The sequence below is a fragment of the Typopeltis vanoorti genome, chromosome 4 (genome assembly GCF_054136105.1).
Source record: "Typopeltis vanoorti isolate ZY-2024b chromosome 4, IOZ_Tvanoo_1.0, whole genome shotgun sequence".
In the NCBI taxonomy this organism is placed as follows: domain Eukaryota; kingdom Metazoa; phylum Arthropoda; class Arachnida; order Uropygi; family Thelyphonidae; genus Typopeltis; species Typopeltis vanoorti.
In genome coordinates, this window is record NC_143552.1 from 16,054,045 (window position 1) to 16,068,910 (window position 14,866).

Sequence of the window (14,866 nt, forward strand, 5' to 3'; positions counted from 1 at the left end):
TGGAAATAAACCCTGCAATTTCATTACATATTAGCAGCTTCCATATTGTCACTCCATTACCCAGTGATGAGTCACACAAATTCTTGCCAGGTAGCTGTATTCTAAACTTTTCTTGAACCATCAGCTGTCTGAAGACTCATTCACTCTTGAAACTAGGACAAGAGCAAACTCCATCTCACTGAGAGTCAGTCATCTTCCCCGTTCCCAGGTACACTATCTTCAATCTTCAATTCAAAATTGTTCCACCATGAAGGTGATGATAAGGCTGTGGCTTTAAATTATAGGCCAATCTATATATCTGGAGTTCTGGTGGAGGTACGAGAGAGAGAGAGAGAGAGAGAGAGAGAGATTGGCCTATAATTTAAAGCTTTAGGCCTTATCACCATCTTTATGCAGTTCCACTGCATAAAGATGGTGATAAGGCCTATGGCTTTAAAATAGAGAAATGGGTTGAAATTGGCATAAAAACGGAGAAATGGGTTGATAACAGCAGTATGCTCTGTGGTTATCATCATGGGTTTGTTAAGGGGAGATCATATTTTACTAACTTACTTATGTACAAGGTGACAAATACATTGGACAAGGGGAGATGCATATGCAGTGGTGTGCTTGGATTTTGCAAAAGCTTTTCATAGGCTTCCACATTACAAACTATTAAATAAACTGAAAAAGATGGGATTGAATAACAGACTTCTGAGATGGGTCAGTGACTGGTTGTCAGATAGTTATCAGAAAGTTGTATAAGGGTGGTGCAGCGTCCCATAAGAGAAAGGTCACTAGTGGTGTACTGCAGGGGTCGGTTTTGGGACCATTGTTGTTCAATTTGTATGTTAATAATATTGGGATGGGTTTAACTAGTGATATGCAGCTGTTTGCAGATGATGCAAAATTGGGGAGAGCAATGCAGAGTCAATCAGATATTATGGCCTTGTGAGGAGGACTTGAATAGATTGCATGAATGGGCAGATAAGTGGAACTATCAGCTCAATGTTATAAAGTGTAAGGTTTTGAAATCTAGATGTGGTGCACAAGGACCTACAATTCAGGGGCCACATTGCACAAGTTGTGAAAACATCACGTTGGATAATGGCAATGATGTAGAGGATCCTGACATACAGAAATAAAGAGGTTATGATGCCATTGTATGAGGCCTTGATCAGGCCTCATATGAATTATGCACAGATCTGGTCACTGGGTTTTCATGATGACAAGGATATGTTGGAAAGAGTCTAGAGAAGACTCTTTCCAACATATCTTTTTCACAAAGGTTATCATTGGTCTTTGGAGTACGAGGACAGCAAGAGAATGTAAATTCAAAGTGTCGTGAATAGGAGGAAGGGAGGAGATATAATTGAGACATATAAGCTAGTCAAGGGTTGTTATCAGGTTGATATGGAAGAGATTTTTCATAGAATGAGAGAGGGGAGTAGAACAAGAGGCCATCACTGGAAACTGTATAAAGAGGGTGAGAGCAGAGGAGTGAGGAGCATGTTCTTTGCATGGAGAGTGGTTGGTGAGTAAAATGCATTGCCTGAGTGTGTTGTGAATGTAGGCACATTGAATCATTTTAAGGCACAGTTGGATGAGCATTGTGTGCAATAGTGTGTACCTCCCACGTTGAGTCTGACTCCATGGAGGTCAGATGTTAATAATAATAATTACTGTTTGAGATCCTTCTTCCATTCTTTTCATATATTCAAAAGTACCTCAGATTTCAATCTGTCAATGCTCTTAGGGAGTCTTAAAGCTGTGCATATTCTCTCAAGGGCCAATCTCTTATAAAATCTCAATGTATATGAGATTTAATCAACTATAATACCACATCTCAAAAGCAGCTATCATTTTCCTATCAGACATAAGTTCCACATGCATAAGTTGATACTGAAAAACCAGCTGCATTCAGAATGCTTAGATCTATTCCTGTAATCTTGGATCTATCCTTTCATACTAACTGTTTTACTATTGCCTAGTTTCTTGATCTTAATTCACTGTTAATCTTCCTCTGATATCTTCTGAACAGCAATTTTTCACACTGATGATAGATCTAGATACTCATAGTTGCCAACGCTCTCAAAAGAGCATTGACAACTATGAGGGAGACTTGTTTGGCAAAGTAGGCTAGTCATTCTCTGACTAGAAGTCCTTCAATAATCATAAGCCTCATCTTATTAAGGCTGAGTTTATATCCTGTGCTCTTGCTAATCTCATTAACTCTTTAAAGGATTTGCTCTTCTCTGTCACTATAGATGAGCTGTATCATTAATGTATCTAAGATTGAAACCCATCTCTACCACCTATTGTAATCTTTAGTTCATCATGTCACAATGCCCACAGTACAGATACTGAACAGATGAGGAGAAAGTGGTTACCCTTGTCTAACTCCCTTGCCTACCCAAATCCAACCATTTAAATCCTGTTCTTAAAAAGAGGAAAGCCCATTAATTTCATTATTTCCCATAATTTCACATGCTAATCACAGTCAAAAGCTATTAAATTGTTTACGAAGCACATCGAAGTCTAAATTCTGTATACTTCTTGATGATTTGCTCAATACAAAAAGGATCTGATCTCTGATACTCTTATCTTTCAGGAACCTTCCTTGTTTCTCAGACATCTCACCCTCAACTTTGGCTTCAATGTTATCCAGAATAATCTTTAGAAGAATCTTGTTTCCATGAGAGATTAAACTAGTCTATACTTCTCTCCAGGCATGTGTAGCCCTATGGAAATGGCCTCTGCATTCATAGTGTTAGGTTTCCAGAAGAAATTTGATCCCATTTGTCTCTAAATTTGATCCTATTTGCTGAGAGTAACTTTTTCTAAGCTTTTCTTTTTCAGGTTCCAAAGTTTGTTGATCTCTGGCACATGCAAGTAGTTATTATTTTTTCTCCCAGTATCACCAGTTTTCTTGTCCCAACTCAAGAAAATTAACTGTAGAACTCACACTATTGTAGACAATAATATATTTATAGTGTTAGGGATTATGAGATAGAGGTACTTGTCTTCCATACTCTCTTCCTTGGATGCCAAGCCAATTAAACTGATAGTCTTGGATAAGTGGTTAAGGATAAAGATGGACTTTACCCAAATTCCAAAAGTTAGTAAGTTAGGACTAAATGGTTTCATCTACTCCTTTTGGGAAATAAAAAAAAAAGAAAAAAAAGCATTAGCTGATTCTTTTAAATGGATGGTTCTTGCCATCCTTCATATCTTGCTTAGAGTGCAGTAGCATGAATTCAAGTTTTCTGGTTTCTAGGCCATGCTTCTGTTTCTGACAGTCACTCCAAAAATCTCCTGTGGGCTTGGTCTATATTCCACTTACACCCAAGGCCTTACTGTTATTAAAATTCTTAATAGTTGTTTAAATTTCAAGCCTAAGTAAGAGTGGTTCCAATTCAAGATTCCCCTAGGGAGGAGGTTTATTCCTAATTTCCTTTGTTCCTTCCCTCTCTCTCTTTCCTGTACAGCTCCTCATGGTACTCCTTCCCCACAGATGGAAAAAAGTACTGTGAGTATTGTTCACTTCCTCACAATATTCTCTCCATATCTTTTTGGTCTCTGGTTCAGAATTCCATTAGCATTATTCTCTTCTTGGGTAACAGTACTAATGATTAACATGGAATTTGGGAATAAATTTGTGTTTAAGCTCTCAAACATTTCAAAACATTCTCTTGTAATCTGTCTACTCATCTCATATTTCTTAGCATGACATTTGTCCTTAATATTTGTCTTGCCTGATGTGTTTCCTGAATTCAGTTATAAATTTCAATTCATATGTTTCTTTACCCACTTCCTGTAAGTGGGCCAAAATATTTCTAGGCTATATCCGTATTATGTCTAACTCTCTTCCATAGTATTTCAGGCATGTTCTTCTATCAGTCTCCAAATGAGCATCCAACTTTTTTTTTCCCTCCCATGAACCCTCTAGGCAATTTCTCTCACTCAGGTATTCATTCTATTGGGATGGAACTCCCTTGGGAGGTTTCAGAATATTAGTCCTATTTAGCTCTTGCTACTTAATGGTTGTACCACAATCTACTTCCAGGCAAATACATCAAACATGCTTGTCTTTTATCACTGCAGTCCTGGGAAGTAATCAATCTAGTGTCAGAGACCATCAGTTTTGAAAGTCAGTGTAAGTCAGTCATTGGTACTGCTGGAAGATTAGCAGTAACCAATTAGTTAGTCTGAGCATGGGTGTTACTTTCCCCCTAAACAAAACCTGCCAGACCTCTAGAATGTAAGAGAACATCATTCCTCTACAGGCAGGCCAAAACACTAACTTTTCATAGAATTCCTCATTTTCTTCATCAGGCCAATAAAAATACCAGTAAAATACAGTTTAATCCCATTAAAAATAAATACTAAGGTAAACTTGCCAAGAAATTATATTCTTGTTTAATCCTTTATCCAAGAGTAAGCAAAGTTTGCACATGAAGTAACTTCACAACAAGACCACTTGTATATAGAAGCTGATGACTTCACATCAATTGTCTTAATATCCCATAATACAGAGAATACTTCCTTTTAGATGTGCATAATGCTATACAATATGGGAAGAGCCACTACCCAGACTGATTTCGACTATTATTGAGGTAAAAAAGTAAAACCATGTTCATCATAGGCCTAGAATACTTAATAAGGGGGCAAGAGAGCCTGACAGTATTAAGAGAAGAAAAGACAGATGACCTGACTACTACTACTACTTCTTTAGTATTCTGCAATTGAGCAGATTCTTCTTTTAGTAGCAGAAACTTTCCTTCCACTCTCTTCTGTTCTGAGCCTTCTCTTTCAAGGTTGTATACCTGTCTCCATTGAGCATATCATCTAGCATTGTTTTCCTTACTCTTCCTCTGGGTCTTTTTCCATCTATTTTTCTTTCGATGGCATCTCTGATGATTCCATTCCCTCTCAGAATATGTCTGATCCAGTTTCCCTTGCTTCTTTTTATCCTCCTTAACAGACTTCTTTCTTTCTTCTGCTGCTCTTTTTAAGACCTCTTCATTAGTTATTTTATCTGTCCATTTGATTTTTTTCCATCCTTCTCCAAATCCACATCTCAAAGCTTTCCAAAATCTTAATTTCTTCTTCCACACATAACATTTTATTAGTCTTTTCTTTTGGTTTCTATCCATTTTACTTCTGAATAAATTCCATTTTCTATTAAAGGCATCTCTTCCCATCACTATTCTTGCTTTTATGTCACTTTTGCATCTTCCATCACTGCTAATAACACTTCCTAGATATTTAAATGTCTTTACTTGATTCAATTTTCCCCCATTTATTCTGATATCCATATTGCCTCTTTCCTTGCTATTTTCATCACTTTTGTTTTTCTGATGTTAATTTTCATTCCATAATTGATACAGGATTCCAGTAATCTGTTCAACAGATGTTGTAGTCCTGAATATACTTGACTACTATGGGAAGGGAAAAAAAAAAACGGCCCCAGTTCTTTTATATCAACATGTAGTTCAAACAAAGACTATCCTTTTTCACCGGTCTCATGAAACTGAATAACCAAAAGATCAAATGAAACTAAACTAAACTTTGGAAATGACTGGTATCCAGCTGGTTAACATTATCTAAGTTAACTGCCTTGAGTTGGCCTTCTCTGCCTGCGATTGCTCTCCAGTCATTCATACAGTTGACCATAAGTCCACAGCGAACTAAGAGGATGGAACTATTTTAAAAAACCCTCTCATAATAAAAATAGACAGAATTTTATCTCCCATTAGCAAATATTGCATAATATGGATGGTCTAAAAAAGTGGAAGGTCCAAAAAGTTGCTATCTTCTAGAATGTTTCTTTTTAAATAGCAATATTTAAAAAGCTGAATCTGAATCTCATAAACACCAGCTAAAAATTGAGATGACAGTTTGTCTTTTATAGATGGTAACAGATGAGAAATTTTGTTAGTAGAAAAATGTGGGAATATGGTGATACTTTACTTTTACCTAATCCTCCCTCTTCTACCTTTTAACGGTGTTGAGGTTATTCTTAAGCTTTGCTACTAAGGAATATGGATACTTCTTCAAAATTCTACCAATAGGTTCAGAGATGCCAGAAATATAAGGGATTAGAACCCTGCAGTCTCTTGAAGCATCCTTAAGTGTTGGAACATAGGAGTCAATTATCTGGTGGATTTGATGAGAGTTGTAACCTTTAATTCCATTAAAGTTTTGAAAGTGAGAAGTTCCTGTTGTAAGCCTGAAGGAGAGAAGCACACATTCCAACACCTAAGGATGCTTCAGACTGAAGGGTTCTAATCCCATATATTTCTGGCATCTCTGAACCCATTGGTAGAATTTTGAAGAAATATCACCATATTCCCTGGTTGCAAAGCCTAAGAATTACCTGGACACTGTTAAAAGATAAAAGAGGGAGGATTAAGTAAAAGTAAAGTATCACCATATTCCCACATTTTTCTATCAAAAAAATTTCTCATCTGTTACCATCTATAAAAGACAAACTCTCATCTCTATTTTTAGGTGGTGTTTACTAGATCCTTTGTAAATGTAATTTGACATACTTTGGGCAGAATTAATGAACATCAATACCACATGGAATATGTGAAACCTCAAAAGTCTGATCTACCACAGAATAGGATTGACATAACACAGTAACCTGTGGGATGAAGCTTGTCTTCTCCATAGAATCAATTTTAAATATGAAAACTTTTTCAAAGAAAGTTGCGAAGCCCTTTTACATTGACCTAACCTGAATTGGAGTGATCATCTCTCTCTACCAAAAGTTAGGGAGATTCTCATATTATGTAAACATCAAAAACAGTTTTAATGATATTTATTAATATTAATTTCTAGCATGCAGCAACCATTTTTAATTGTTAAATCAATTGTTGTAAGTACCTTGTATTCCTATTCTTTTATTTACTTGTTGTTTCTACACACTGATGATGTAGCGCTATTTTTGGTATGAAATCTCTTTACTTTCATTAAAATTTATTACTGTGGTGATTGTGTAAATTTTTGTTTTGTAGTTATGCCACAGGTACCATTCAAAGATTAGACTATGGGAGATTAGATGGGATATTAGGACATGTTATAGAATAATAATACTCTATGGAGCAGTATGCCATTCCATAGGGAAGACCCTAAAGCAGTAATTAATTAGCCTTCTATAATAAAGTAACAGTTGAGTGAGACAAAGGAAATGGCTATACCATGACAGTTCTGGACTTTGCATACATTTGACAGGATAATGCAATGTAATATTATTGGGGTACCCTCCCATGGAGTCAGACTTGTGGGAGGCTCACGCAACCAGCAATGAACTTTGAAATTATATACACTCCCTGCATTCACAATGTACTCTGGCAATGCATTCTACTTACCACTAAATCTCCACATAAATAAAAAATCTACTCCTCACACCTTTCTTCACCACATCTTTATACAACTTCCAGGGATGGCCTCTCGTTCTTCCCATCTTAATGTCTACTCTTTTTATAATTCTTTTTGTATTAATCTGGTAGAATCCCTTAACTAACTTGAAGGTCTCTATCATATCTCTACTTTCTCCTCCTATCCACAAAAATATGTAATCCACATTCCTTCAAATGCTCTGCATAACCAGCACTCCAGAGTCCCAATATCACTTCATTTTTGGATCCTCTCTAGTGTTTCCACATCACAATGAAAATTAGGCAACTAAAATGTAACTTTTATCATATCGGCATGGTTGACTATTACATGGTAGACATATATCAGCATGGTAGACATAGTAGACTACTGTCTACCATCACCCAAAGATCACAAATCTCATCCAATTCCTGAAATACAGCTCCACCAATACAGTACAGTACACAGCTTTATATCTCTGCACCCAAAAGTGTAATACCTTGCATGTATTAAAACTATAAGCTGAAGCACATGGCAGGTGATTATGAGAGGTGGTAGGGAAAAGTGTTTTTAAGCGGTGTATAGTGTGAATTCTTTTGTGAATTGTGTTGCATTTTTTTCTCAGTAACACAAGTGCTATTTAGTGGTTCTACTTTTGGAGTTTTGTTGGATTACCGAGAAGGCAAGGTCACTAAATAACACTTGTGTTACTGTGATTTTATTTATTTATATATATATCTGTGAAACAGTGTTCATATATATATTTTTAGCGATTAGTTTAGTAGTTACGTAATCAGCAGTAAGGAATGATGGAAAGCGCAACTGCAATTACAAATGGCGTGTCATCGAGTCCTCCACCATTTAAGAACTCTATTATATAATATAATAAAGGACTTTGTGGTATGCAGTGATTGCGGCATGTACGCTTTGCGGGAGTTGGATATGTGGGTGAGAGAAGGGGGAGTGTGTATATGTGCAAAATGCAGAGAGTCAGAGAAAATTAATGAACTAGATATATCGATAACTGACCTAGTTGCTTCAGGGACAGGAAATAAATATCAGGAGACAAGTAGTGTGATAGGATAGAATGACGAGCGAAGTATGAATGAGAAAATAAGAGTTGGGAGAGTGGAAGGCTTGAGTTAAGGAGATGGTTTTGATTGGGTAAATGAATGGCGAGTAAGAGTGATTAACTTGCAGAGAGGGATAGATGAGCTGAAAGAGGAGGTGGAATATCTTGTGAACAAGATGAGAAGTATGAAAGATGAGATTAGGAGAATGAAAGAGATGTATGCAAGGCAAATCAGAGTAGGAGTAAGAGAAAGTTTGGGGAATGATAGAAGAGAAGAGAATAGAAGCAGTAGGAGAGAGGGAATGAGAGAGGGGTTTGGGAATGATAGAAGAGGAGAGAATGGGAACAGTAGAAGGGAGGGAATCAGAGAGAGTTATGGTAATAACAGAAGAAGAGAGAATAGGATGAATAGGATAAGTTGAAGAGAGGGAATGAGAGAGAGTTATGAGAATGATAGAAGAGGAGAGAGGGAATGGTAAGAGATGTAATGTATGGTGATTCAATGATCCATGGTGTGCAAGATAGGATGCGTGAGGAATGTCTGCCTGGAGGAAAAATAGAAAGTGTGGCCATGGCAATTAAAAGGGGTGAAAGGGTAGATGAGATGATTGTAATGGTAGGAACAAATGACTGGAGAGGTAACGTAAATTGGGCAGCGAGAGATATGAGATTTCTGCTCAAGGTAGTACGAAAGATGATGCAGAGAGGAAAGATAGTGTGCATATTGCCATGGTATGATTGTGACGAGCTCAGCAGAAAAGCAGTAATGTTGAATAACATAATAGCTAGAATGTGTCACAATGTCACAAGAGAGGATTGGAATATGTGGATACTTGGAGAGCGTTTGAGGACAGAGAGGAATTGTATGCAAGAGACCACTTGCGTTTGAATGAGGAAGTGAGGAAGCACGTAGGCATCTGGAGAGATTGCTGTTTGGAATGAGTCAGTCTGTCAATGCAGGGAAACTAGAATGTCCGAAGTGGATGGTAGCAGGGGTGGCTTCTTGTGGGAATGGGTACTTGGGAAAACATGGATAACATTAGGTAACGCTGAGCCCAATGGAGTCTAGAAGGGATAATGCTGGGTATAGAAACAGTGGCATTTTTATGCTTTATACTAATGCCAGGAGTATCCGGAATAAAGGAGAGGAATTGGTAGAGCTGATAGCATCAGCCTGGCCAAAGATTATTGGGATCACCAAGACATGGTTGACAGAAGAGGATATAATAACAGGAATAGAAGCAGCAGGGTACAGCATTTTTCGGCAGGATAGAAAGGGAAAGCGTGGTGGTGGAGTGCTGCTTATGATAAGTGACAACTTATGTCCTCTAAGAGTGGAGGCTTTGGAAGGCAGTGACACTAGTGATTTTGAAAGCATATGGTGTGAGGTAGAGATAGGCAAGATGGGATATTTAGTGGGGTGTTGCTACAAACCAAGGAGCACAGAGGTTGGGAACCAGGAGATGTTTAAACAGTTGAGCTTGGCAAGTGCAAGAAGAATGATTGTTATGGGAGATTTTAACTACAGCAGTATAAACTAGGGAGAGGAAGATGCATATAGCAATAAGGAAATAGAATTTCTAGAATTCTTGAGGGACAAATATCTTAGGCAACATGTAATAGAGGGAACAAGAGTTTCAAGAGTTTTGGATTTAGACATAGCATTAGAAGAGTTAATAATAACTGAGATGACATCTCTCCCACAGTTGGAGAGAGTGACCATGTGGTTTCGACTTGGAAGATGAAGGACATGCAGGAGTATCAAAGAGACAGGAACATATGTGGAATTACAGGCAGGTGTTCATAATAGTCTTAGACATCAACTTGGAGAAGTTTAATGGAGGGAGGAAGTGGAAGGATGGGATATCATCAGAGCTTGGGAAATTGTGAAGGAATATTTGTTAGCAGCAAGAGTAAGTTGTATTCCACAAGAAGAAGGGGATACAATTTTGCGTAAAGTGGATGACAAACAATACTAAACAGGAGCTGCATGTGAAATAGAGGCAATGGAAGAGATATAAGGAGACAGGTGAAGACTAGATACATGAAGAATATAAGACACAGGCCAGGAGAGTGACTAGTATGGTATGGAAGACGAAACTGGAATATGAGAAGAGATTGGCCCTAAGATCCAAAGAAAATCCTAGGGAATTTTTTTAGCTATGTGGCCAATAGGAGGAGAAATGATTCTGGAAGAATGACATTGTGGGATAAAAATGGGAATAGAGTGACTAATGTAGAGGACATAGTGGAATTGTTCAATGAACACTTTATTGGTGTATTTCATCATGGAGGAGTAAATTTTAATACTAGAGGGATAGGGCTGGTTTGAGGTTTAGAGGTGCAGGAGGAGAGTGTGTTCCAAATACTGAGTACTCTGGAATGTAAGTAAAGCTGTGGGACTGGATGGTATTTCACCACGAGTTTTGAGAGAATGTGCTAAGGAACTGATAGCTCCTTTGACCTGGCTTTTCAATGAAAGTCTGGCTATGGGAAAGGTGGCTGGGGAATGGAAGGAAGGAAGATAGTGCCATTGCTTAAGGGCGGTAACAGACTGGAAGTGTCTAATTATAGGCCAGTCTGTGTATCATCAGTAGTTGTTAAGATCTTGGAGAAAGTAGTGAGGGACCGTACACAACATTGAGCAGATGACGGTAATGTTATCTGTGAGAGTCGACATGGATTTGTGATGGGGCGCTTTTGTTTCAGTAATATGCTAGCCTTTTATAATAAAGTTACAAGAACATTACACGAGGAAAACGCATATACTACCATTTTCTTGGATTTAGCGACGGCATTTGACAGGGTGCCACATGATAAGCTGTTATTTAAGTTGCAGCACATGGGTTTGGATGTCAGGTTGGATTCAGGATTGGCTGTCCAATAGGTATCAGAGAGTTGTATGGTGGGGCAGTGTCAAGGAGGCTGAGGGTTACAAGTGGGGTCTCACAGGGCTCAGTACTGGGACCCACATTGTTTAACCTTAATATCAATGACATTGTCATTGCAGAGGGATATTCAGTTGTTTGCAGATGATGTGAAGCTGGGGAGGGTTATTAGTAATAGTGCAGATGTGGTAGTCATGAAAGAGGATTTGAATAAGCTACACAGATGGGCAAATGAATGGGGATGTCGGTTTAATGCAGCAAAATGAGCTTTGGGACACATCGATGGGATGCTGCATACTCTGTAGGAGGAGTTAAACTGGAGGAAAATAGGGGAGACAAGAGATCTGGGGTTGATGATTGATAGAAACCTGAAATTTAGGGGGACATATTGCAAATGTGGTGAAGGCAACACAGAGGATTGCTGCAATAATGAGAACGACACTGACCTGCAGAGATAAAATGATTATTATTCGGTTGTATAAGACCCTGGTCAGACGACACTTAAACTATTGTTCTCAGATTTGGTCCCCAAGATTTGAAGTGGATAAATTAACTGTGGAAAGGGTACAGAGGCGGATAACAAAGTTTCAGGACTGTACAATGTTAGTTATGAGGATCGGCTGAGAGAATGTGGACTGCAGAGTTTGGTGGATAGAAGAAGGAGAGGTGATATGATTGAGACTTTTAAACTCTTGAGAGGTGGTTATATGGTTGACACTGGGGAGTTTTTTCGCTTGGTTGAACAGCAGGAAGAAATCATGACAAGGGGCCATCCCTGGAAGTTACGAAAGTAAACTGTGAGTAAGAAGGTGAGGAGTGGTTTCTTTGCATGGAGGGTGGTTGAACCTTGAATGCATTGCCTGAGTGGTGAGAGCGAGAATGGTTAATGAGTTTAAGCAGTGGTATGATAGACTTTGTTTTTCCTAGGAGGTACCTCCCACGATGAGTCTTGATAGACTTGTGTTTCCCAGGAAGGATGTCTCGTGATGAGTGTTTTGACTGTTTGGAGGCCTAAATAATAATAATAATCCGACTCGTTTGTCCAAGCTAGAAGTATACAACGATGGAAGGTAAAAGATCCAAAAGACGGCCCAGAATTAGATGGATAGACAAAATAAAAGAGGACCTGAAAACCAAATCACAGCAAGCAACACCAAACTAGACAGAATTGTTCGGACTCTCCCGGGAGAGATAGAAGTGGAAAGAGTTCATTCAGCCTCATCATCATCATCCACGTGGATGATGGAAGAGAGAAGAAGAAGTATATTCAAATCTTCCTGTAGAGAATTAACATCAGCAATACAACTGATAATTCTACCTAATGTTGTATCATCAGCGAACATTTGAATAACCCCCAGTGAATTCACATGAAATATTAACAAATAAGTAGCACAGAAGAGGCACAAGAAGAGAACCCTGAGTCATGCCACCTTCTTTTTCTAACATACAGCTCCATCATACACAACTTGCTGGTATCTTTCAGAAGGCCTATCCTTTTGAAGCCAACCAATCCCATCTTCTGCAGTTTATTATTATTATTATTATTATTCAGGCCTCCATGGAGTCAAAAGGCTCATCATGGGAGGTCCTTCCTAAGAACATAAAGTCTGTCAAGACTCATCGAAGGGAGGTCCCCCCCCCCTAAGAAACACAAAGTCTATCATAGCACTCCTTAAACTCATTGACCATTCCCGCTCTCACCACTCCATCAGGCAATGCATTCCACAGTTCAACCACCCTCCAACTTTTATTTGCTTTAAGACTTTCTTATATGTTCTTCTTTTCGATATGAAATTCAATTTTATTCTACTCAAGACTAAATGGTGATCGTTTCCAATTTCAAATCCTCTGTACACTCTAATGTCCTGCATCAGAGAGAAAACATCATTATCAACAATAACATAGTCAATGAGACTTTTCTTATTCCTTGTCTCATCTCTCCATGTGAATTCGTGCATATTTTTATGTTGGAACATTGTGTCAGTAATAACCAGTCCATGTCCTGAGCAGAAATCCAACAAGTATTTGCCATTATTATCAGATTTGCTCTTTTCTCCAAATTTTCCAAAAATATTTTTGTATGTTTGATTCATTTCCTACTCTGCTATTTAGATCCCTAACAAGGACCAACTTTTTCTTTTTCACTGTGTCAGTTGCTTTCTCTAAAGCCTCAAAACATTTCTCCACTTCTACCTTAGTAGAACCTTTGTGGGATCACAGGCACAAATAAGTCTCATTGTTCAGTTCCCCATTCTGATATTTGCCCACATCACTCTACCTGACATTGCCTGCCATAAGGAATACTAAAGCTAATCCTTCTTTCCCTTGATTTTCTTTGCCTGAATATACCATTTTGTATTTAATGCTGAAGATCTCACCAGTTTTTGTCTTTTTTGTTTCCATCACCCCTATTATGTTGATCTGGTACTTATCCAATTCCTCAGCTAGCTCCATAAAAATAAACAAACAATAAAAATGGAGATAAAAGCAAGAACTATCAATTAGTATAATTTTATTTATTTTTATTTAGTCATCTAAATACAAAATGAAATTAGACATTCACTTAAATATATATTACTTCAAAAATTTAATGTTCAAAAATTAAGTGTCTGTGCCACAGGATAATCTGTGGTAATATTGCAAATCTGATTTTGCAAAAATCAGTTTTTGCTTAAAAGATATTGCACTGCACTTAATTTTTTCCAGACAGCTTGTTCACACCAACAGTTAATATGAAAAATTTTGAACATGAAATTACTCTTTTGACATAAGACTAATAAGTGTTTTCAATGTTACCTGCTTTTCTTATTTCCTGGTAATGTTTTTCCTGAATATAACGTCGAAAATATGCTTGGATTTTTGTAGCTAGGAGAGAAAGATAAAAGCTGATTATGTAAATTTTTATTAAAAATTCATGAAACTAACTATCATTATCATACTATCATATTTGAACATATGTACATAGAGCAAAATACAGAATTTTGGAGAACTTCACAAGTCTTTTATAAAGATTAAAAGATTACTGAGGGGGGAATTGTGAGCTCAGTGGATAGACGGATATTTCCACGATTTTTTTAAGCTGAAGAGTAAATCATATATAAAGTGATTCCACACCACAGCCATAAATTCATGGTTAAGAATTTAGGAAAACAAATCACATCATCATCATCAAATTCCTGCCAATGTGCCCTCAAGGGGTGTACAGGATATGATAGTACTACATGAAAAATTTACATCATCACTAACTTCCTATCTACAATTTTTCCTCCAAATCAGTTTGTTACTTGTAAAGACTCCAACATTATCAGATCTTATATTTCTATCATCTAAGGCACTTTTTACCGTATCAATCCACCTATATCTTGGTCGTCCTCTGGGTCGTTTTCCTGCCAACCTGGCAGAGAACACTTGTTTTGCTATCTTTCCTCGCCCATTCTGTTTAGGTGACCATATCACCTGAGATTAGCTCTGCCAACGCATTCCTGGATGCTGACAATGTCAAGTTCTTTCCTAATATCCTCGTTTTCAATATGATATTGCCATT

The 14,866-nt window shown here is 37.7% G+C and overlaps 1 protein-coding gene across 5 annotated transcripts in view; it reads right to left on the minus strand.

The window, feature by feature from the left end:
- Window positions 1-14,866, minus strand: part of Myo61F (unconventional myosin 61F) — a 744,085-nt gene that overhangs the window by 243,864 nt on the left and 485,355 nt on the right. For all 5 annotated transcript variants that reach the window (XM_090391651.1, XM_090391648.1, XM_090391650.1 and 2 more), the window contains exon 21: window positions 14,119-14,187. In XM_090391651.1, coding sequence (XP_090247777.1) covers window positions 14,119-14,187 — 69 coding nt within the window. The remainder of the gene's footprint in view (window positions 1-14,118; window positions 14,188-14,866) is intronic.